The sequence below is a fragment of the Diuraphis noxia genome, unplaced genomic scaffold, assembly GCF_037042655.1.
Source record: "Diuraphis noxia isolate RWA-SAM2 unplaced genomic scaffold, SU_Dnox_SAM2 contig0002, whole genome shotgun sequence".
In the NCBI taxonomy this organism is placed as follows: domain Eukaryota; kingdom Metazoa; phylum Arthropoda; class Insecta; order Hemiptera; family Aphididae; genus Diuraphis; species Diuraphis noxia.
In genome coordinates, this window is record NW_028301712.1 from 61,457,409 (window position 1) to 61,483,401 (window position 25,993).

Genomic DNA, 25,993 nt, shown 5'->3' on the forward strand with positions numbered 1-25,993 from the left:
TTATTTTAGCATTATCCTACTGAAAAGATTTCCGTCGAAACAAACTGAATTTCCCGCATCTAATTATAATTGATGCACACTGCTACCATATTATTATAACATAACAGTAATGATAATATTATGTATATTGTTATATATATCGCGGTGTAGATACCCGCGTTGAAGTCAATATCATACATCCGGTTGGCCGTCGATATACACGTACAGTGCACGTCCAATCCAATGTTTTCGTTTCCTGCCGACCCGAAGCCATTAGGTGGCCGAGTGTGGGTAACCGGCAGACCGGATTGAATTAGCGACGACAGGGCTTTTGCGGCCGTTGTTTTTGTATTATCTCTGTGATGGATTGAGGCGCGGTCCAGAGGGTCCTGCAGGGAATAGGGTTCCCGTGGTTATTGTTATTTTTATCCTATACCGTGGTATATAGAGCTGCTGCAGGTTTAATATGACGGATAGCATACCCGATGGATGGAAATGCGATTAGATTTTCTTTTCGTTTTCGTTTTTATTTTTATATTCATCTATTTTTAATACGTTTTCCAATACGGTGGTTTATACGACTGCAGTTTAGATAGGTATGGATTTTCTCCAACTGAAATATTCTATCATAGGTAACCGTAAGAATTTTTAAGACATAGGAAATTGTATTATTATAGACACAGACATGATGTTCATCAAAATGTTATGCTATAAGCACATATTATTATAACTACCTATATTAGGTATATACTAGGACGCGTGTCATAAACGCATCGTCATATCGAATATTTATATAAATAATGTATTATAGATTCTAAAATGGTGTAGATGTAAATCCAAACAATAATCTCATTACTACTCCTAGTAATTCGCAAATAATAAAACCACGAACAAAGAATCTAACAATAAATGATATGATAGCCTTTCTCAAAGGATCGGATTTATACAACAAAATTTAAACATATTGATAAAAAAAAAAAAAAAAAATTGTAACATTAACTTAAATAGTAACCATATGTAGTTAGCATCATATAAACATTGTAAATATCCTTAACATTGTATCTTAACAAAAAACTAATAAGCCTTTGTTGTTAATGTTTTTTTAGTTCAATAAAAAAAAAAAAAATGATAACCAAGTAATGTGTGATTTTAAAATGTATACATAATAATATACAAATTATATTTTAACTAAATACTAAAGATTAAAGTCTAAACAGTAATAAATTACTTATTATTTATGTTTTTGAAAATATAATATAATAATAGTCTTAATAAAATAACATATAAACGTAAACAATTATAGTTGTTAAATATAACGATATACACGCAAAATAAATGTACCTGTGCTGATAAAACTTGGCAATTCATTTAATTAACTGGCAAAAAAATATATATTTACAAACAAAATATCATGTCATATTATTATAAATCAAAAAGAAGTGTACAATCACTATAAATTACCTTCAAACTCGACGGCTTCGGACAAAAAGAAGAACAATTTCTTTAGTTTAATCACATTCATTCGATCTTCTTTAAAGCCACTTGTTGCTATAACTAAACGAGCAAATACTTGGTAGTTTGATTTCATCAATTTCAATGTTTTTTCATAACTTATACTATCAAAATAATAATTAGCCGGTGCTTTCACATTTGACATAGTCTCCATGTCAGCACTTAATAAACTTGCAAATTTCTGAAGTTCCAGTTTCGATGATAAAATCACGTCCATTGAATTGGTATTTCTTAAATCATCAAAAAACTTTAACAGAAAGAAAAGCAAACTAGTCATGTTGATCGAAGCCTCTGGCGATAATCTTAAAGGAAACTGAGATCGTTGAATATTAAAAATCGTTAGTGGTCGTAAGTATTTGTTAAAGTTAACTATAAAACTCTTTCGATATTCCGTCATTTCAACATTTTCTACTTCGTTTATAAACTGAATACCTAATTTTAAGTGAGTTATTGTCGTCCAGTAAAAACAAATGTATATATATCTGAATACGGACTTGTGGTATTCATATATAGCGTGAGGGTTGAATTCAAACGATGCCTCAAATGATTTTAACATCAAGTTGACCGCAAGGTCATTCGGCATGGGTATATTTGAAACTAGATGGTTGACAAAATCTGTAAGTGCAATTTTCTTTGGATCAAAATCAAAATCTACTACATTATGGGAAACATTTAAACTCCGCATTAATTTATAAGCATCTTCGATGTTCTTGTTCATTTCGTCTAAAATTACTATGTACTCGTCATTCTTGTACCTTAGTCGATACTGAGTCACTATGTCCTTTTCGCTACACCAAGTATCCCAAAAAGTGTATAATTTATCTAAAAGCATCATGTGGATGTCTTTCAAATGTTTCTTAGCAATTTCTAAATCAACTGATGACATTTCTTGTTCCACTGGTATCTTGTATAGAAATACGGTATTATAAACGTTGTTCAGGTACAAATTTAGAGCCATAAATTCTCCGAGACCACCTGTTTCACCATGAAAAAGTATGATTAGCATATTGACAACAGTTTCACCGAATTCTCTAATTGCCTGGTCGACAATTTTAGGTTGTTGGACCAACTGAAACAAAGTTAAATAATTGTTAGCTATATCATTTATTAAAAATCAATCGTGATTTTCGTAAATTTTAAATATTATTTTAGCTTTTACAAATAAAATTATAAAATTAAACAATTTGCGTACTTTTAAAATTAAATAAATATGTTTCATACCTTTTTTAATGGATATGAAATTAACAAAGCGTCACTTAGAACTATATGCTTAATGGACAATTCGACAAAACCACATCTTGCTGCCCTAAACATGGCGGATTTGATATTTTTTCCATGCTTACACGACCTTATACTTCCGTGGTAAATATTTGGGCAGTCGTCTACTTCGTCGTCACGTTCATGATTGCACCCATAAATTGCCTAACATAATATTATTTACATTAGCACTAATTTATCATTGAATTATATTAATGAATTAATTTTAATTTAAAACATCATTCATAGGAATCATAGGACGAAGTAATACAAAGCTATAAAGTTAATCGTATTATTTTAGGAAAAAATCTTTAAAATAATTTTTATATAATTTAATTTATTTTTTATTATTTATGAGAAAATAATATTTTTATTTTATTAAAATCATCAAACGTCATAGTATATATATTTTTTTTTTTTATTGATCAAATAAAAACTCGGCAACTACATGGTCATTAGTTACAGTTGTGGTATGTTTACATGGTTTAAGATTTTTCATAGTATATTTATTTAATAGTAGGTTATACAAACATTATGTATAATTGTATTAAACTTCAGTCGTTTCCGTTCACTTAAAATTTCGCTATACTCATCAACAATAAACTTAAAATGTCGTGTGAAAAGTTTCTGCCAACCATCCAGTTTGACATAACCGTACAATTCTTGTTCTAATTCCGCTCTGCATTCTGTTTCCTTTGAGTTATTTGCTTGTGTTGACCAAATAGTTACTCCTATGATTATTGCTAAAAAAACTGTCTTAAACATTTCCCTATAAACAAAAATATATGTTACACAGCATATAAATAACTTCACTTTATATTCTGAGTGATCAATTAATTTGTTTGAATATGATGTGAATATATTTTTTGTGTCTGATGAATATTTTGAAGCAAAAATATGTTTTAATATTAATACTTTCGTGTAGGTTTCTGGTAGCAAATTTGATGAAATTTGAACTACTTGAATGGCTCAGTTTAACGTAGGTATTACTTGTAATAAGTTACTAAAAGCAAGATTTTAATATCCTTAAAATTACAATATAGACGTTTATTGACAGACTGTCCCCTATAATAATAGTTTTTCATCGTAAATACATATTGATAACTTTATCATTAAATTCATATTTAACGCATCTATATAACTGCAGTGACCTACTCAATGAAAAGGTACTCTACTTACAAAACACGTCTCTTTATATCAGCGTGGCTTGAAGTCACTGTTTTTCCTAATATGAATTTTATTATTGATATGAACAATATAAAAAGACATAAATTTATATTTTCCGAAGATATAATATACACCATAACCAATTCAGGAGCAATGTGTAAAAACATTTTATCAACATTTTCGTATTAATTAATTTTAACAAATATATTATACAAATTAGGCATTAAGTAGATACTATAAATCATTGCGTTCGAAAGACTATTCAGATTTTTTTTTTTAAGGTGCTACACTTGTATTTGTTGAGCTCACACTTAACTAGTTTTCATAAACAAGCATAAAAAGCAGGTAAGTTGATGTCGCTCTGCTGTACATTAGGTGGTGGGGTGGACCTCTGACTAGGGTAGGTTAGATTTGAATGCAATGATAGGTATCATTGTATACGAAAAACGATTCTGAACGAAGATGATTTGTCAGTCTAGGATATATTATATTTAAATATTGTCATATATTCTATTTTGAAACAAATATTTTATTTTTTAATTAGGACGCATTTTGCATAAGGAACGTTTAATCAATTTCTCCAAAAACATTGCATGTAGTTATCATAATTCATAATACCTTATATTATCATAGATAAACAATTTACATATTACATATACCTGGTTTGAGGATAAATCGTTATCGGTATCGTTATCATTATACGTGATTTCATAAAAATTTAAAACTCAAACGCTCAAAACATTTTTCCTATAATTATGCTTCGAGTTTTCTCTATAGCTACTTGAAGGAAAACATATGGAAAACTTAGTGTTGTATTTTTAATCCTCGGTTATAAACACAAACAATTTCATGATTTTTCAACTTCTAAATTACTTGCAAATTTTTGCGTTTTCGACAGATTTCGTAAAAATTTGAACTATAAACGCTTATAAAAAAAAAATTGTGACTAATGATTTTTAATTGTTTTTAGCTACAATAAGAGCAACTCATAAGGAACCTTGTATTAAATTTTCAAGCTGTTTTGGTCATCCAAAATTTTTTTATATAAAAAATTTATTATGAAAAATCGATTTGGTCGAAAACTAGTTTTGCGTAAAAATTCCAGTTTTTATGTCTTTTTTTTTTCTGTTTTTCTCGATTTTATTGAAAACTGTTGGAAAATGTTAACTTTTGACCTTTATAATTCATCAAGGATATTCACTTTTACATCAGAAACCACCCCCAAAGTTTGAAATTGAAGCGTTATTTAGACTAGTTATGCTGTACACAGACAAAAAAAATAAAAACACACACACACATCATTGTAAAATCAATACATTCATCACTTCGTTCAGAGTCTAAAACTACCTATATTTAATGAAATCAATTTTATAATTATTTTTAATTTTATAAATTATAATATATTATGTGTTAATATATGTGTTTTCATTAAGATAGTGTTTAATATATTTTATTACTATGGTTTTTCACAAATTGGTATCTTACTATCTTATTATTTTATCAAAAAATAGAAACTAATGAATACCTTAGAATAATAATAATAATAATTTATTATAATATAAAACAGTTCTAACTCCTAATCAAAATTATATCAAAATAATGAAAATAATAATTTCGAATGACAGGGGGCTGAATTATATTATATTCACGAATTTTTTAATTTTGCCATGTTGTGACGGCTATTTCCCAATTTAAATGCAATAAACATTTAAATTGGGAAAAGAAAGAAAATAAATGGTTTTAAGTGCTGCTACCACTTTACTCCTCAGTCCTCACCTATTATATATGTTCAATGCTCTTCACCTATCTGTAAGCAGTATAGCAGTGTTTATTATATTAACTACATAACATAAGGTATATAGTTAAAAACGACAAGCAATATGTATTTAATGACCTATTGGTACATGAACATGGTCTCAACTAGTGTTAAATTTCTGGGGGGGGGGGGGGGGCTATACAGCACACCTAACAAAACTATTAATTTAAAATAACTTATAAGTGGCTTATATCTAAATAAGGAATGTTTTTTGAAGGGGTCTGAATCGTATTCGCGGAAGCTTTGCCCCCACCTCCACCATCCCACATTGTTGCGCCACTGTACATGTGCCTTATATATTTGGTCACACATCCACCAATATGTACCAAGTTGCGGCACTGGTGACTACTTATAGTTAAGCTTATTTGATATTCAGTTATGACCTACATATTAAAGTTTTACGATATTTAAAGTGAAAATTACTAAAACGTACTTTAACTATAGGTACTATAATATTATTACTGAATTTAATTTTAAATTAAAATAGGCATTATACTTAAATTTATTATTTTGATTATGGCCAACGTGTTATAAATATTGATTAGTTATGAAACAATGCACCGCTAAATACCTACGGTATACTAATATATAATGTAATGCATTTCGGATTTTTAATATTTTGTTTTAGTTCTACACAAATAAATATAGCAAATTAAATATAAATACATTATATAGTAACTTAATAAATATGTATATTGTATACATTCATCGAACCACTGGTCTATATGGACTAAAATCTCCAAAAAGTATTTATATAGCATAGGTACTCACGTAATGTGTTTTAGTTCATTCGATTTGTTATGATGGTAACATGCATTATACCTTGAACTGAAACATACACCGACTGAGCGAATTGTTGTGTTCAGTTTTACTAAAAACTACAGCACATTAATTTGTACAGGTGTTAAAACGTATTGTTTAAACAGTCTATACGTTTGAAAGTTACTTGTTTTTGTTTCTTTAAAATATGTGCATACTCCTCTAACAGTGTAGCTTAACCTATTATTATTTGACTATTTTCATTGTAAAATACCAATTAAATGTATTTTATGACTCAGGTTGTTATAAAGAAGAAACAAAAATTGTAATACAACCATGTATTTTTAGGGATTTATTTTACACAATAAATAATAAATTGACTTACGTTTGTGCCTATTTAAAAAAAAGATATCCGTGAATATTTAAAACCGATAAAATTATGATTATGTTTATTTAATTGTCGAGCTATAATAATCTCTGACTGTAAGCTAATAAAAAAAATAATTTTGTTATTTGTAAAATATAAACTAAAATGACAATAATATCAGTTATATATTTCATAACGAATATTGAAAATAACGTATGGTTTAGATATTATGCATAATATTATACAAAATATAATATGAAATTATTACCTTTTGTTAATTAGCTCATACTCTTATTGTGCCAATTGTGTATATTATTAATAAAGAAAATAATATTATCTTACCTATACCTAACCAATAGATTGATTTGTTAAAGACTATGATCAATTAGGTACTTCATTTAATTATACAAAAATAATCGTTTGAATGTTCTAAAATACAATATTTTTATTATATTTGGACATGTGATAACTGACAAGAATTATAATTAATGATCGTTCTACTCAATAAACTTGTAATAGTTTAGATTTTAAACATTGCAATACAATTCCTTGTATATAATTAAAAATGTGTCATAATAAAAAAAAAAACTAGCCTTAAATTAAAGTTTTCAGATTTTTACTCAAATACTTAGATCAAAATATTTAGTGTTGACGTAATGCGCAAGCAGTTCTGGCAGCGTCGTCGATATCACGAAAAAAAAAGATCAAAATATTTAAATTGTTTTCTGTTTTGCCCAATAATATCACTAGCAACCCATGGAAAGAATTAAGACAATACAGTATATTAGTTATGAGTTTTTTTTTATTATATTGCATTGAAATTGTATTTTGACTAAAATATTAATATAATTTTTAACCCATAAGATGAAAATGTATATATTAAAATATGATTAAATTGATTGTGATGTGAAATTCTTCAGCATCTACAAATTAAAAGAATATCATCAATGCTATATTGATTTTCTATTTTGTCCATGTAAGGTAATTAAGCCAGTCGAGAATTTAGCAAATTCTATAATATACGTGAATGTGATAAAAAATTCTTAAAACTCTAATTTTGAAATAAATTTTAAAAACCGTAAAGCATTAATTTTAAATTGTTGTTCTAAATAAAATGTCTATCCTTTAAGAATATTTTTTCATCGGTTATGATATATGATTATCATTTATCCGTCACTGCAAAGTGAAAGAAATGTGCATATCGTTGAACAGACAGTTTTTTTAACACCCCACCTTTTGACGGTGATTGATTACATTTAGGTACCAGTAATTTAACTTAAATTAGCAATAATGTATATTTTTCTACATCAAATATACATAGCCGAGTGCATTACCTATCTGGCTATCTATAACATCGAATATACTATGCAATATACATATAGGTATTAAGTACTATCAAGGTCACCCGCAGCAAATTATTATTTTCACTTGGTGTCAGTAATTTAAAAACGTTATACTCCAATTGTATTGAAAAAGATTATTTTTATCTTTTTCAAAAGGTATTTTTAAATTTCGCTTCGTTCTTTGGCCTGCAGGCGCCCTAGGTACTATAAAAGTATATGTATATCTGTGATTCAGACTCAGAGTAAGTGAATAATAATATTATAGTGAAATGGATTTTGTTTCAGAGAAGTCATCAATGGTGTAGGCTCTATAGATAATTTTAGTTTTTAATAACATGTTTGTATATTTATGAACACAAACAATACAAAAACCAATTTGATTATCAAAGGAACTGAATATCTACAACGTAAAAATATTCTGCAGGCAAGTCGGTAAACATCGTGTAACCAAATTTATTTAATAGTGCAAAAATTTAAAATTCATACAACGTTATTCATCGATTAAGAGAACGTCACGTGGACATTTGTTGTCTTCGTCTTACAAACATACTACACAATAAATTGTTTGTACATTTTAAGATGATCATAATTTTCTTGAAAACAATAATATAAACAAAATTTTTGGAGATATCCTAGATATCTTTCTTAGCTTGAAGTATTATAAGATGTAAATTCACTTTAATTTTAAACATTACAAAGCAGAATCTATTATTATTTGTCATCGCAAAATTTTCCTTGTTTTACGTTTATAAGACGGAGTCCATGTGCCACCCTCTTAATACTTTATTTTAAAGCCATTCCAACTATTTAATTGTGATAAGAATGTCGGTAAAACTTTATCTTTTGAATTGTTCAGTTCTAATAATATACTTAAGGAAATTCACAGCAGGTATGCGTGATTACACCGCAGTGATAATGGTATTTCATTAATCAAATTTAAGTCAAACAATACACACACTTTAAAGTTATAATGAATTTTATCAGCTTTATAATATTAAAAATTATTGTATGCAGATACCGCTATTTAATTGTCTATTTAATTATATTATTGAAAGTACTATTATTATTATTAACATTACCATTGTTATCATTATTTTTTATCATTGATTATCAGACAAATAATATTTTCTCAAAACGATATAAATTGAAAAGTATTATACGTTTTGGTGTAGCAAAAAATCTGATTTAAAGTTTACTTAGTTTTATAATCATAAGCAAATAATAAAAATGTTTACATACCTAAATTAATCATACTGTAATATTTCACGATTTCATATAATAACATAATATGTAATATTAATATTGCAGTAAATATCATAAGCTAAAAATCTTAGCTGTTGAGGCTTGCAATAACTTTTTTTTTTAAATAAGTATAAATTGTGAAACAAGCAAGGTATAAAATATAATATGTATTGATTTGATTCCAAGTTAAAAACAATTTCCATTTTTCAAATGCATCAAGGTTTTTTTTATGATTTATTTACAAATTATTGAAGCTTTGCTTTTGAATTTTATTTCCAAACGACTTATCTTTAAAGCGCCTAGTATTATTTTTATTCCAATCCCACAATATGATGTCAAAGTAATAATTTTATTGCAAAAAAAAAAAAAAAAAAAAAAAATGGAAATTCGGTCTGGGTTTCTTTTTAAAGTAAGTTTTAATTTCATTTAAAACTGTCAGGTGCCGAATAGTCAAGCGTTTCCGTTTACTTCGTGCTCCTGTCCACAAGAGTTTTTTCTTTCAAAAACCTTGTTGAAATCAATTATTTTTTGCGTACATTTATAACATTTACGATTTAATCATGTCCTTGTAGTATTCATCGTGAACAGTATAGTCAATATAATATATTATAATAATAATAATTATTATTGTTATTACATCAACCTGAATAATAATGACTGAATAAATATAAATAAATTTATATTTTGTATATACCTATATATATAATAAACAAACAGAATTGAAGGAATGAGCAGAGAAGAGGTCAAAAGAGAGGAATTACATCGTATCGAGGAGGGAAGTTTGATTATGATCGCGAAATTGATGAATTCCACCGCGACAGTTTCGTCTCGACCCTTATAACCGGAAATGGCTCTTGAAAATTATTAACGAGGTTATTTGGACCTCGATAACTTTTTGGTTCACAGATTTTTCTCTTTCTATTTTATTTGTTGATTTTTTCATCGTATTTTCATAACGGCTGCGTGCAATAAAATATGAAGGTAGATTATTGCCTGAGAATAAAAATATAGTGTTATTTGATATTTTTTCCCATTCTCACCACAACACTTCTTTGTAAATCGTCAATCATATTTTTACCTGTAATATGTACTCATATAATGCATTTTTTTACAACTTTTTTTTTTTATTTACACAATAATACATACAATCTGTACAATTATGCACAATTAGCATATTTGATAAGGGTTACATATAATACACGAGTACATGAGTAAGAAGCCACCCACTAATGGCACTTGACTGGAGGTTGTATAAAACTAGCTATGTTTATATATACTGATTTTTTATTTTTTTTTTGATATTGGTTCCCTAGCAAGTCACGGCACCAGCTCCTTTTTTTCGACGCTTGGGGTTTTTTACAACTTTATATTTAAAATAGTTTTATTATTTTATTATTATTTGTTAATAATTGTTTGGTTAAGTTTATTGTCGCATACATTTTGGTCCATCACTTATTATTGTATTACACCTTAAACATAAGTTTATTTTTTATTTCTTGGCTAATTGTAATAAATGTTTATATATTTCATAACACTAAAGAATTATTGTACTTATAGTTCTTCTGTAGTTAATTTGCATAGAGTGTTTTCTTTAGAGTTAATTACTTCAGTTTTTCCTTTTATTATTGCACTGCAGGTAATTTAATTGGTATTTTTCTCGAATAAAAGTAAACTTACATCATAAAAAAAAACAAAGTCCCACCACTGCTTTTTTTTAAACAATATAGGAAAGTAAAATATTTGTTTATATTTTTTTAAATGAAATAATTCATTCTTATTCCTTAAATTAAAGGAATCGCATTTTATTTATTTATATTATAGTGTTAATATTTTTTTCAATTATTTGAACGGAAGGTTAATGGTTAGTATGTTCTTATATTATGCTTTAGTCAACTTTCAGAATTTGCTAATTACTAATGTTTATTAAATTTAGAGTACCTATCCAATAGCGTATTAATTTGAAACTTTATAAGCCTCATACAACACTCGTATAATATAATATTAAGTATCAAGTATTGAATTTCTTTGATATTTAAAGAATAATTATGTAAGTTCAGTATCCAAATGTTTGTTATATTTAAGTCACGTTAATCAATGCATATTATGTGTTGTTCAGCTAATGGCCAAAGTTGTAGGGCTTATGGTCAATGAAAAAAAACATAATATGTATTGTTAAAAAAAACATGCATTAAACACTTAAAAATATGGGTTGGAATTTCGTGATATTTGAAATAGTTATTTATTCTAAATCGCATATATTTCTTACCCTTATACAACACCTTCGAAAATATTTAAATTTAGGAGGGGGATCACTGATAACTGCCGATTTCCAATGCAGAAACCCTTATTTTTCATTTCAAAATAAAATATAACTATCGAAAATATATGACCCACCTATAAAATATTGAGAGGGTGATTTTGGACTGTAAAAAATTACCTAGGACTTGAAACGTCAAAAATGTTCGCGTAATAAATCCTTTTAGTTGTGTTAAGTGTAGTTTATATTTTTCCCATTGACTAGTTGATATGCTCTAACTTTAACCGTTGACTGTTTGAGTCATTTTGACAATATATTATTTTTACATAATACATTATTATAGGTAGGTATAATGAATTGTGTAATATATATTATAGCAAGTGAACAAAATATAGGTACATGGAAGATATATTATGTTTAATTCTTATATATATGTAAAATGAGCCCATACGTGAGTCACCATTTGCATTTCAATTTGATTTTTTGTTTTTTTTTTTAATTAAGATTTTAGCCAAACATATTATATCTCGACAGTTAATGATTAGATTTTTATCATGAATATCATGATGATGTTGAAAATTTTCATTGATAACATAATATTTTAGTATGTTTTCCGATGACTCGGAATTTTTATGCGGCGACATCCTATTAGGCTTATATTTTGATTAATACACTCGTTTCATGATGCATTTAGTTCAGTCTTCAGTGATTATAGTGCAGGTAATATTTTTATTGTTTTTTAAAAATGTTTTTCTATCAATTGTTTTAGTATCACAATCTGATCTAAATTCATCAATACCATCGCTGTATAATAATTTTATATTCGTATTTTAGAGGTATTAATTATTTATTATTTTTTTATTTTTTGGTCCACGTGAGAACCACAAAACCAGCGTGTGGTCCTTACTCCGAGTGTTTTTTGATGCCCACGCACTCGTCATATTATTATACTTCCATGTATGAGGCGTGGTGTAGTGAATATAATACCGTTTTATTTGCAAACATTGCTATAGTTGTTGTTTGTCCGTGTACAACACGTCCATATCGCGTAGACCCCATTGGCCTGTCTTACATACATATATATATATACCCATCGATCTATAAATCTTGACAGCCGTGCGGATAATTAATATGACGGCGGAATCGCGCGCAGAACAAGGGTTTGGGTTTGGTATGGCACGCGTGTAAGCGTCGCATGGAAAACTCTACGGCGGCGCGCGGATATACTACACACCGACTTCACACACACACACACACACACACACACACACACACACACACACACACACACACACACACACACACACACACACACACACACACACACACACACACACACACACACACACACATATACATATAGTAACCTAGGTACAAGAAAAGTACGTGACGTTACCAGGGACCGGGGAGAAAATCGATGGGTTTCCAATCGCATCCGGCTCCCGCTGTCATTTCCAATTTCCACCACGGAAATAGTCCGGTGTTCAAAAAAAAAAATAATAATAATAATAATAAAAAAGGGAAATCCCCGACCAGGATGAGACCAAAAATGAAAATTAATAACATCAAAATTAATGGCGTGTGAGTTAAATTTAATTTCATGTTATATGCATAACGGATGTTTTCAGCATGTATAATATTTACACATCAGAGCGATTACACTGCATAATATAAAACATATATAGTTGGTACATCTGAGTCCAATCATTCATATATATAAATATATTATATAGGTATTATCTATGTATATAATCATAGCTAATAACTTAATAATTTGTGATATTTTTAACACGAATTTTATTTTATTTTTACGTTTTAGCATTATAAAAAAAATAAAAACTGGTTAAAATTTTAACTAAAAAAAAATATTTATATTTGATCAACAAAACATGAAGACATCATAAAAGTCTAAATGTACACCTATTGACGTTATATTACTTGTTATTGTATGACAAGATATATTATATACTAAAGGTAAGTACCTACCTATATGTATAATTTTAACGTAAAAACAAAAAAATAATATTTTATAAATTGAACAATTATTTTTAATAATATAGTTAGGCAAAATTGCAAAACAAAAATAAGAAACTTTGAATGTCGATTACTTCGTAATACGCATTTTATATTTTTCACTTGATTTAGATTCAAATATTTAATTTTATCGACACATTAAAATTATGATTAACTCTATAAATTACGATAATACGTTAGTTTAAAGTCTTAAAGTACAGCACAATATGTTACATTATTGTCGATTTTAACTGAAATGTAAAAGTCAATATAGACTGTTAATAGGTAAATAAAATGAAGCATATTAAAAAGTAATTCTGAAAATCACACAGTTAATCATAAAATAGTGATTTCATGAGGTTTTCAACATTATCTTAGAATTCTAAAATTTAAGTATTTCAGTTAAAATGTTCAAGTTTTCCGTTCAATAAGATTTTTCATTAATTTTTATATAGATTCAAATATTAAATAATATTTTAAGACTTTGAATCTTAATTAACCAAACTTAGCTAAAATTAATAAAGTTTGAAATATTTAGTTTATGTGCAGATATGGCTATGGATACAAATTATTTAATTTCGGTTGATAGTTTATTTGTTTTATGACTATTTGATATTTTTTATAAATTTACTTTTCAACCTACAAAAAAGAAAAATGAACTTCAATTTAAAATAATTTAAAATGAAAAAAAAAACGAAAAGTATAGCATATAGTTTGTAATAACTATCAGCTTTTTATGCTCAAAGCTTATTAACTGATAATAAGGTTTTAAATGAAATTGATATACAAAAGTACATATTATAAGTATTGCAAGAATGTATATTATTATTTTTATCTTCAATTCCCTCGACCCGGAATTTGTCGAAGACTCCAGACAAGGATAAAAATCAAAAATCTGACCATCATCAATCTGATACGGTTCTAGAATAATATAATCGAATATTATCGATTATTTTGAAACAAACGGCATGCATTTTGATACGGGGGCGCGAAAACAACCACACGAACTGTCATCCAAAAACTTTAGAATACGCACATCGATTGGACGGGGTTGAAGGGTTTCGTCGACTTTGGAAGTCGAGCTTATGGGGTGACAACCCTCTCAGTGTTGGCTCCCCCTTATCTTTGGGCTGCCGGACGGATATCCATCCATCGAAATGATTCCTCGCCTCAGCTCCGTCGAAAAGCTTTTTAGAAAGACATTCTCTATGAAACCTTGTCGTCGTTCTTTTCTCTTGACAGCCACGTGACGAATAAGAAAGAAGTTTTTAGTCGAACAAAACAACAAAAGAAGTATATATAAAAGTGACAATACTCCTTTGGGGCATAACTGTCTAGGATACATCTAACGCAAAGAAGTTGTTCAAAGAAAACTTATTTTTATATTCACACGTCTGTATTATGCTATACCTTTAAACAGCGTGTTACCGCTATTACCAATTGTATTTCAAACGTTGCTGTATTTTCAACGTCATGAAATTGTCCCATCCGTGTCTATCAAACATTATGCGAAATTGTTTATTTTATAATCAATTACCAAAGTGCTCTGTAATATATTTCCCCCAACCTAGTATAACGATATTATCCCAGTTCCCGGGTGTTTATAGTTTGACAAGTTATCGGATTCAAATTAATTTACGTGTATATTGCGTGGAAAAATATATTCTCAACATGGCACCGCCAGTATAAACGCAAAAAAATTGTATTTGTGTTCGTTATAATATTGACTAACTGTAAAATGAAAACCCATTCAAGTTAATTAATTCAATCATTGGTCATATGGCGTGCGAACCGAATAAGTTCATTTAATCTATACTATAATAACTATATAGTATTAATTCGCTTATAAATGAATATTTTTAATGAACAATTATTATTATTAAGTACTCTGAATAATGATCAAAACACAAAATATTAATTAATAACCTTAACGTTGACAGAAACAAGGGAACAATATGCAAATGAGGAAAAATGGAAGGAACAGTACTGACATAAATTATTATAACATAATTAAATCTGAAGTGTCCTTTAAAATAATCGAAACTTAACTTAAAATACTCGAGTTGTTCTCAATCTATTACAAGATTGAGACGTAATAAATGTTGGAATAAAATTGTTACAATGTGACTAGAATACTTCATTTTATCGGACTGTATTTAATATTGTGACATAATATTTTCTTTTTTAATTTACTATTGCAATGTCAAACAGACGTTTTGTCATTTTACTAATTATATGATAATAGTATTAATGTTGCACCACTGTAAAGTTTTGGTGATTTCTCATTTTTTATTTCACTGACACGTATAATTTCAATAGACACAAGGAATTAAACTTTTAAATCATTTACGAGGCGCCAACAAACCTTGTGCAATCTTGTTTAAACTTCATTAAACACTGAACTTCAGTAGCTGTCTGTCAGCTGTCAAATTTTGAAAATGCGAGTATCCGTGCATGGTCTGGCGCCATCCACCTCTTCGCCGCGGTCTACATCGCTAATGAAACAACCGTCTTCCTTCACGCACAAACTTGTCTGTTATGCCCAAAAATAAATGCGATTCGATTGGCCACAGAACTCACTATTGTTTTGAAAATGTGTGGTGGTAGTGCGAGGCTGTATGAGAAACGATTCGGAAGTGAAACAGTTTAAGTCGCATCGTTATTTATTTCTTAATGTACCGTGAAAAAAAAAGGGACAGATTTTACTCGGCCCTTTGGAACGTATGAAATATTAATTTCCCTCTTTTTCGTGGACCGGAAGCACAAGTTTTTCTTGAAAAACTTTCTGTTCTGTCAGTAAGGGTCACCTGTATTAGGGGAAAAGTAATTGCGCGACGTTATATATGTCTTCCGGTATTTTTGTAGTTTATTCTTTATAATATGAGATACGCATTGTGTCCTGCAATTATTTTTATAGTAACAATGATATTTAGCAACAATATAAATAAAAATAAATAATTAGGTTAGAAGTATATAAAAAACGTTTTCATAATCTATTTTAAATTAATTTTGGTATAAACTGAACGACTGGCTGTATACTGAATTAAATAAACGATGCCACTAACTAAATATGGAAACAAAAGCATTGAGGTCTATATGAAATATTTATTATAATAATCGTCGTTTATTACCATTTATTAAGAATTCAATACCCACTTGTACCATATTCCATTTGTAAATGTCTGTAATACTTAGTTAGCATAAGGTTATTATTATCATTATTATTTTTTTTACATGATGAGTAAAAAAATTTATATTTTTGTAATATCATTTAGATTTACATTGTGTTCAGGCATTTTTGTTGGAACTAAAATAATTTAGTACTTTTCTATATTAACGTCAAACTATAGCAGTAGAATAATTTACTAGATTTATTTGTTCATAGGTAATTCAAAATTTAGTTTATATATATATTCTATATACATATATATATATATATATATATATATATATATAACGTCATATAGATATTGTTATAACAATATTAATTATTTACCTATGACAAGGTTATGTTTTATAATCGTTCATCTTATTAGCTAAGTATTTTTTGATATATAATATACAAGTTTGAATACGTTATTATGGATTTTCTCCAAAATACTTGGTATTGAAAAATATAGGGGAGTAAAATCATTTTTAAAAAACCAGCCGGGTAGGTTTGATGTAGATTTGTCACCTTATTCCCTTAACTTTGGCGATAGAAAATGTAGTTAGCTATATAATAATAATCATCATAATATATACATTTAAAAGAAAAAAATGATAAACGATTACGAGAAATACCGCGTTAAGACCACACTAGCAGAGATTTCTTAGACTGCCATCAATTTTTTTGCAGTATTGGATAATTTTCTTTCTGATTTTCATTACACTAAAAGAAAATACCAAGAAAAATTAGAGTTAATACAGAAAAAAAAAACTTAATGAAACTAATATATTTCTTCGTTTATCTCAACCTTAAAGAAAAAAACATTATTGTTAACGTAGGTACCTACTTTTTATGAAGTTAACTAATTCAAAATTATTATTATTATCAATTTAATATGAATGCTTTAAAAATTATGCGGTATGTTTAATACTGTTTCGGGTTTAATTACTTAGTTTAACTTATGTTTAAATATAATAAGTAGGAAAATGTTTTAAGTTAAAAAAAAATTCTTTCACAATGAAACATATTTTTGATACTTTTTTTTTAAATCTAGAAAAAGCTGCAAGTTATTTTATGGGCTTTTGCTTTTAACACAATGGTCGTTTTTATATTAATAATAAATTCAAGAATGTTCACTGTACTTGGCTATAGCTAGGAATAGCGTTTGGACTTAGACCGAAAAACAAAATAAACAATTTCATCACTGAAAGATTTAATTAAAAACCATCACATTCCATTTAAGCAAATGTATGAGTTTTAAAAAATGTTTAGTTATAGCTTATAATATTCCAAATTATGAAGCGTTGTAATCACAAAATATGAAATAGGCAGATGGTCATTTAAAATGTTGAAAAAATATAAGTGCATATTAGTTTCTTCATACTTTAGTTTTAAAATCAATCAATTCAATTTAATTTATTATACGTTTCATTAAATAAAAGCTTAACATTAAATTATAAACACACATACATAATATATATATATATATATATATATATATATATTTCATTATATAATTGTAAGATTGTGTTACTACTTGTATTGTTATATTATAATTCGTTTTTTCCTAAAACTTGAAATAATTATTTATAAATATTATCTGCATATATTATTTCTTAAGCATTACATTTGTGAGGTATATTCAAATCCGACTAATTTATCAAAATTATCTATTGGCTGCATCATTAAACAAACAAATGAAATAATAATTTGTATCCATTAGTTAAATGGTAGGCACTCAACACGGTTGTTTGTGTGAAAATCATCATTATTAAATTAGCACAACCATACTTTTATTTATATATGAAATAAAACCGAAAAAAAAAAACAATCCCTCTCTCCAACACATCGAAACCGTAAACGACGTAGTTTTAATAATTGAGTCTTACGTTGGCCCTCTTCGCAGAACACCGTGCGGAAAACCGTCTAAATTATGAACCACTTAGCAATTTGGTGCGGCCGAATTGGGGGAAACCGGGCGAATTGCCAAACATTAGTCACACATTTTCCAGTCGCGCCGACGCCGGTTAAGAGGTAGGAAAAAGAACACTCGACGACGACGCGGAGACGTCGATGACGATTGGCGACCGTGAGCTTTGAACCTTCCATTAATTAAAGACCACTACAGGGTGTGTGACGAAGGATTTCTGCGGTGCAACCCCTCCTTGACGGCGCCTAGTCCATTAACGATAGGTTTTCGGCGCGATCCTACACCGTGATGGTGGTGGTGGTGATGATTATTATTATTATTGTGCAGGTTTCACTTAGCCCCACGTGAGGCTGTTCGCACCGCGATGATGCCGTTGTGGCACGAGCACGGTGTCGTTTCACGGGAGGTGGAATTAAATTCTATTCCCTGCTCCGCCTCAAATGTTACCTAAAGGAGAGAAAAAAAAAACAAGTTAAAATAATGAAAAATATACTGCAAGACCCTTTTTCAGTTGATGATTTTTCCCTCCGCGCGCGCAGAGTTTATATAATCCTCTTTTGTAATAAAACGTATTTTCTGCATATTAATTCCAAACCATTAACGCGGTTTATAGTGTGTATGCAAAACCGTATTCCCGTTCACTGTTGTTTGAAATAGTGCTTTGTTTTTATTACTTTTTTTTTCCACTCGTATCGACCAGAAACGTTAGAGATGACCATAATAAACACTATACGGTCTATACGTGCACGAATACAATTTAAACGAACCAACAAGTGCGGCGCAGTACTAGATTTGATTTCTATACGACCGACTCGCGTATTTGTTCGCAAGAAAAAAAATTTCTTTTATAGTTTTATTAATTAAAAAACAACGATGGTAGTTCTCGAATATCGCATATAAAGTAGTATATCGTCGTTTGAAAATTAATTTGTATATAACGGAGACGTGAAGTCTATTATTATTCGTGATTTTAAAACCGGGCTTCCGACCTATTTACACTTTATTAGGTAAGTAAATTATAATATTTTTTTTATATTTGCATATAGACATCGATAAGAAAACCATTTCGCAAACGCCTAAATATGCATTCTTTACTTTAGATTTAGTGCGTAGATATAGGTATGGCTTTCTTATTATTTTCTTATTATATTCTCTATATGCGTACATATACTTATCTATATATTGCTGTTGTTGTTGTTTGGAGGGTGTTTTGATAAAATACTCTTCAGAATTTCAATTAACACTAGCGAGCATTTCCACGGCGGCGGTGCGACTGTACAGTCGTTCAACACATCGCGTAGTCTCCCAGGCCGGGTTCTGTCTCTCAATCTCTTTCACTTTTACTATTTCCGTTGTATAGAGGTGATTACCTCTCTCTCTCTCTCTCTCTTTTCCGCTGCGTCTCTATAAAACTTTATTGTGCTCCGGCTAATTGACACGAGATTTTTGTTACGCCTTGTCGAACGCAAACACCACCACCGCCGCCGCCACAGCCGTCTGGGGTGCGAGGGTGTAGCTATTTACTGTATACATATACGTAGTTTGCCTATGTCTTCGTTCGCCTCCGCTCGTGTCTTGTTTGTGCGTGTGTCCCCGCGTGTGTGCACGCGCCCCCGAGATTCCCGGAACAGGACACAATCGCCGCGTCGGTAGAAAAAGCGAAACTGCGGGGTTAGAGGGTGTGTATGGACGACCGTACGCACGGGCCTTAATTAATAACGACTAAGCACACGCGTGTGTACGTGTGCACATACATATATATGTATATAAATATAAGGTACAGCGTATATATATATATATATATATAATATATATACACAAAGCGTACACATCACCACCGCTCGCCACTTCCTTGGTGACTGAAAAAAAATACCGGGGGAAGGGGGTGGTGGCGTGACGTAAAGAGAAAACAATATCACCCTTGTGCACTGGAAATCGATGGATTCCAATGGAACAACCGTGTAATTCGATGAAAGGGTCGTCGCAGAGAATTTACATTGTATATGTATATAGTAGGTATACTATTATAATATAGCTCTCTCTCTCTCTTTTTCAATTTTTTTCTACATGACTATTTATTTTTTATGCAGATTGGAAACACCACCGTTCCAATGTCTACATATATATATATATATTATGTATTACGATAATGTTCGACGAAAATGTTTTTAATCTATGCACGCACACACGTGCCGCGTGTATATAATATTATGTGTATATTATATAGGTGTGCACATACGCCCATACACGCACAGTGTTTGCAAAAAGTCATTATTACACACACGGCCGTTGTCAGACTCCGATACAAACATATATATTATTATGTATCTGCATATTATAAACTTTGTCGTTCTTGATCGATTGTTTGCCGAAATTGGGGAAAAAATAAACAACACGTTTTAATTAAAATTGACGCCGTTTCGAAACAAAATATAATATATTCATCGACTTGGTACAACTAACTAAAGTCTATAGATACGTATTGCTAATACTGTTATTTTACTGAGGCAAAACCAAAAATCCATATTTTATTTTACTTATCTAAATTTTTACAACATTATTATTATGATCATCAATGACTAAAGTGCTTGAATTGGGAAACAATTAGAAGGGGGATGCAAAAGTTCAAAAAAAAATTATTGTAGAAACCAGCTACCTGAATATTATTTAAATGTGTTATTTGTTGATTATATGATGTAATTATAAAGGGTACGCATAAATATTTTTATTTTTTTTTTAGAGCGGGATTATGCACTCGCCTCGCACAACTAGAGCACCGTCAATTGTGTTAAAACGTTTCGCATTCGATTTTTTCACGTCTATGTTGTATCTTATAGTTAGATGCCAAACACGCCGTGCGAAATATCTCAGATAATACACCAAACCTTTGAATTACAACCTTTATTATTATATCTAGCCGTTAATGCTTTTATTTACAATTTGTTGTGGTATCACATAGCTGAATGCGTGTCGACACCGAGATAAAGAAATCCCGTAAAACATACTTATACTTACTGACTTACTTATGAGTATTGGTATAGGATATTATAGAAATCAACTATAAATCGTCTTATATCTATATACGCTAAAATAAATACACATTATAACCTTCAGCCCCTCGGTAGGATTTTGATTTTTTTCTTTCGAAAAATCCCACAGTAATAATTCGTTACACCCGTTTCAGTTAATTTTTTCTTTTTTTTTAATCTTATTTTTAACAAAGACAATTAATATTACAAACAGTATAATAATTTAGCAATAAGTACATAATAACTTACTATTATGTTGGTGACTTACATCAAGACAATATGAAATAACAAGGAAACAACTCTTTATTTAATCAATAAGTCTCGACACGCACATTCATTAAAATATAGTTAAGTAAATATAAATAAGTATGTTGATGTTATTGGTAAGATAATATAACAATATTTTCAATTGCTCATAATGGTAGTAAATTGTTTGGTAATATGTTGTATTTAAAATTAATTTATTAGTAATCTAAAATTAAAAATTAGAAACCACCGATCTGCATAAAACTAAATGTTTAAATATATACATATAATTTTTTTTTTTTAAACAAAGAAAATATGGAATTTATTTGGACTTTTGGAAAAAAATAATTATTGTGTATTCGCCGCAGAATCTGATTGTGAAATGTCCATTGTGTAATGAACTTATATTCGGAAAGCCCTACAAATCAAATTATAATAACGTAACCAAGTTACCTGGCATGGTATTTTCTTTTGGTCACAGTGTCCAATTCTGTTATTACTTGTATCGAATTACGAGTACGACCCAGTAGTGATGGCATAAACCACTTTTGGGATGCTTTTCATTTTCAAAAAGTAGAGAGAAAATGGAAAATGACCGGCTGCCTTTTATTAGGTCTTCTGACGAAAAGGTCACAAAAGTACGAAGAAACGCCTACGGGACCAAAAGAGAAAAAGATTCCCACCTCTTTTATTGACGATACGCGTATTATGCTAACCCTAAGGTTTTTTATTTTCAAATATTCACTGTAGGTACTGCTATATATGATGCAGCGTATGGGGAATACTGTTTCGGCAAAGGGCTCTCTCAAAGTTCACTGTCATCTTCGGGATGTTTTTTTGTTGTTATTATTTTAATTTCGGAATTTCAATTTTATAAAAACTTCACAGAGAGAAGAATTGATAAGAATTTTTTTATTAAGACGTATAAGATTGTTTGATTATATTCGTCTATATACCCGAACAAATATGTTACCTGAAAAATTCAATATACTGTACTTATCTTAATTACTATACACACCATGTAAAGTAGCAATATTTAGGAATGGACATTTGTATAATTTTGTTATTTTTACCCATTTTTCAAGGTTTTTTTTTATGCATTTATCATTATTTCTTCAAAAATACAAGTTTACGATCTTATACTTTTTTATATGATTCATTAAATATGTTTTTCAGCTATTACGTAAAATATAATTTTATAAACTGATCACTCGAGTATTCCCGTTTTGATTTAATATATGTATAAATAGATCTAAATAGAGTTTCTTGTTGACTTCTATTCTATTTTTTTTTTTTTTTTTTTTTTAATAGGTAGTTTTTTTAATAGCAATTTTTTGACTTGTATTTTCCATCCTTTACGAAATTACCCACGTTTAGTACCTTTAAACAGGTTCGTCAATCGATTATTTGCGCATAGTTTTTAATTTTTAATTTGTATATATTACAGCATAATAATTGTAATAATATTTATTTAGTAATTTATAGCATACCTACCTATATTTTTAAAATGTAAAAATTGGAACTTCATAATTCATAACGAATTTATTTTTCTATCATAGACATATTTTAAACTGATTATCTACATCAATCTATATGGAATTGTGCAATAAATAAAATATTATCGTATTATATGTCAATTGCAATATGCGGAAAGTGCACATATTTCGTCACATTATAATAATATGTTCTTTATTCGACGTTGAAATATAATCGCATTAGTTTGTACATATTTGTTTTGTCGAGTTTAGTAAAAAAATACATTTTGTAAGAAGACAAAAATATAAAAACAACAATAAATCATCAAATTACTAAAAATATGTCGAGATATTTGAAAATATATATTATATTTTATGATGATAATTAAATGGATGAATTAGGTAGGTATTTAAATGATGGCAACATATTACTCGGTTTTTGGTAAACTCTGCAATACCATTTTTGTTTTACTTTTTAAATATAATATTAAACGTCATATTCGTATAAATATATTTTTTTATACCTCAACTACTTTATTTTACTTTTGTTGTGGGCGCACAATCTTGTTATGGTAGAACTGTAAAAGTCAAGTGCAGCTGCGGGCAATTGTAAATCGAGTTCTGACTAGGGTGGAAAACAGTAAATTGCGGCCAAGTCTTTATCTATACCAAATAAGATAAAATAAGAGTTTTCAGCTCAAGCGGTCTAAAGATACCCATACATTTGAACAGTAGTTAATATATATATATATATATATATATATAAGTGACTATATATTTTTTTAATGTCGGTAAATATTTTACTACAAAAAATGACATTTATGTTTTTATTTTAAATATATAAAACATTATATAATATTTTGATTATTTTATATTTAATTAAAATTAAGTTAATATAAAAGCTGTATATTAAATTATTATTATTGAGGTTTTTTAGTTTTTAGTTTTTAGTTTTTCAATTTTATTTTATTTTTACCCCATGTTTTAAAATGAACAATATTGTTTCCACAAATTTGTATATTATTATTTAAATATATTATCATAGTGACAGTATAGTAAAAAATACTGACATACAAAACATTTGAAAATTAAATAAAATTAAAAATGAAAGTTGTATATTTTGATAAATTAATTATGATGATTTTTAACGAAATATACAATAAGGAAAGAAATCTAAAAACGTTTGCATTTAGGTCATAAATATATGTATTATACATGAATTTATTTCTTTGAAATTTTGTTAAAGCTCTATTACTACCTACGTAAGAAGGATTACATTATTCATTCTGACTTAAATAATTAATCATAATACTTACAATAGTTAATTTTATTATTCATGGATCAACACTGTGAAAGTTTTACTTAACTTTTAACGAAATAGGTTTCTGCTGAATGAAGTTTCAAGAATGAAAACTGGGATAAAACTTTTAATATAAACTAAATTCTATCGATAGAATTTAACAAATACGTTTATTTTGTAAATGTTTTAATAGTATGACAACATTTTTATAGGTAGATATCATTTTGATGAATTGACAAATGGTTTAACAAAAAAAATATAATATAATTTTGTTTATAATTAATTATTATGTATACGCACTTAAGCCTTGTAAATAATTTAGCATGTAACCAATTAAAATACAACATGTTATACTTAAAGACATCCCAAATATTAAATTTAATTATTTCTGCTCTAGAATTTTGACAACTCGATATTTTCAAAACCAATGAGTAATTATTGAACACGTGATGTTCAAAGATAGGTAGGTACTCAAACCTTAAAATACTGAAAAAATTTTTTGAAATCTGTACTTAAATATTTATGTTATTTAAGTTTATTTTAAGAATTATCTAATGTAAAATGTAATATTATATTATATAAATTATTAAATTGTCGAGTTATAATAGTCTTTGACTGTAAGCTAATAAAAAAAAAAAAATAAATAAATAAATAATTATATTATATTCGTCTTAATATGATAAATGATAGTATACGGATATTATTATACGGACGAGTTTTTGTCGGTAGACAAAAAATTACCTTGACATGAATAATGTATTGCATGTCTTCCAGACGTGTGTACACATTAAAATAGTAATATGTTCTATATGATAATATATTATGGGCTAGTGTTTGGGTTAAGTTTGCTTGTGCATATGTATATATAATATATTATGTATATGTGTACTATAAGCCTACCTCAAATGCCGATCGTGCAGGGCGATACACATAATATCGAGTTTTCGCCATCACGATGCCTTGCAAATAGCCGAACGACTTCGTTTGAAACTATAAACAATAAATATGTTGTGCCAAAATCGTATAAATCAGAGTACTTACGCTTATTTTAATTTCATTTTTTTTTTTTATGTCTTGGCTTTTACTGTGGTGACACACGCAAAGGTCGCTGGTGGTGGCTGCAGCCTGCAGGAATCGCGTCGACGTCGATGGT

The 25,993-nt window shown here is 28.6% G+C and overlaps 2 protein-coding genes across 7 annotated transcripts in view; one reads left to right on the plus strand and one right to left on the minus strand.

Moving 5' to 3' along the window:
• The window catches only part of LOC107164121 (kinesin-like protein CG14535), a 181,940-nt gene that overhangs the window by 100,066 nt on the left and 55,881 nt on the right, over window positions 1-25,993 (plus strand). The gene's annotated exons all lie outside the window — the stretch shown is intronic.
• The window catches only part of LOC107164122 (uncharacterized), a 32,854-nt gene continuing 7,982 nt past the window's right edge, over window positions 1,122-25,993 (minus strand). Inside the window, exons 1-4 of one of the 2 annotated variants that reach the window (XM_089220510.1) lie at window positions 6,503-6,586; window positions 3,280-3,517; window positions 2,713-2,913; window positions 1,122-2,560 (exon numbers count right to left, since the gene is read on the minus strand). In XM_089220510.1, coding sequence (XP_089076636.1) covers window positions 1,430-2,560; window positions 2,713-2,913; window positions 3,280-3,513 — 1,566 coding nt within the window. In that variant the 5' untranslated portion in view covers window positions 3,514-3,517; window positions 6,503-6,586 and the 3' untranslated portion in view covers window positions 1,122-1,429. Of the gene's footprint in view, window positions 2,561-2,712; window positions 2,914-3,279; window positions 3,518-6,502; window positions 6,587-25,993 lie in introns of those variants that run through there. The other variant, XM_089220511.1, reaches the window with a different exon arrangement.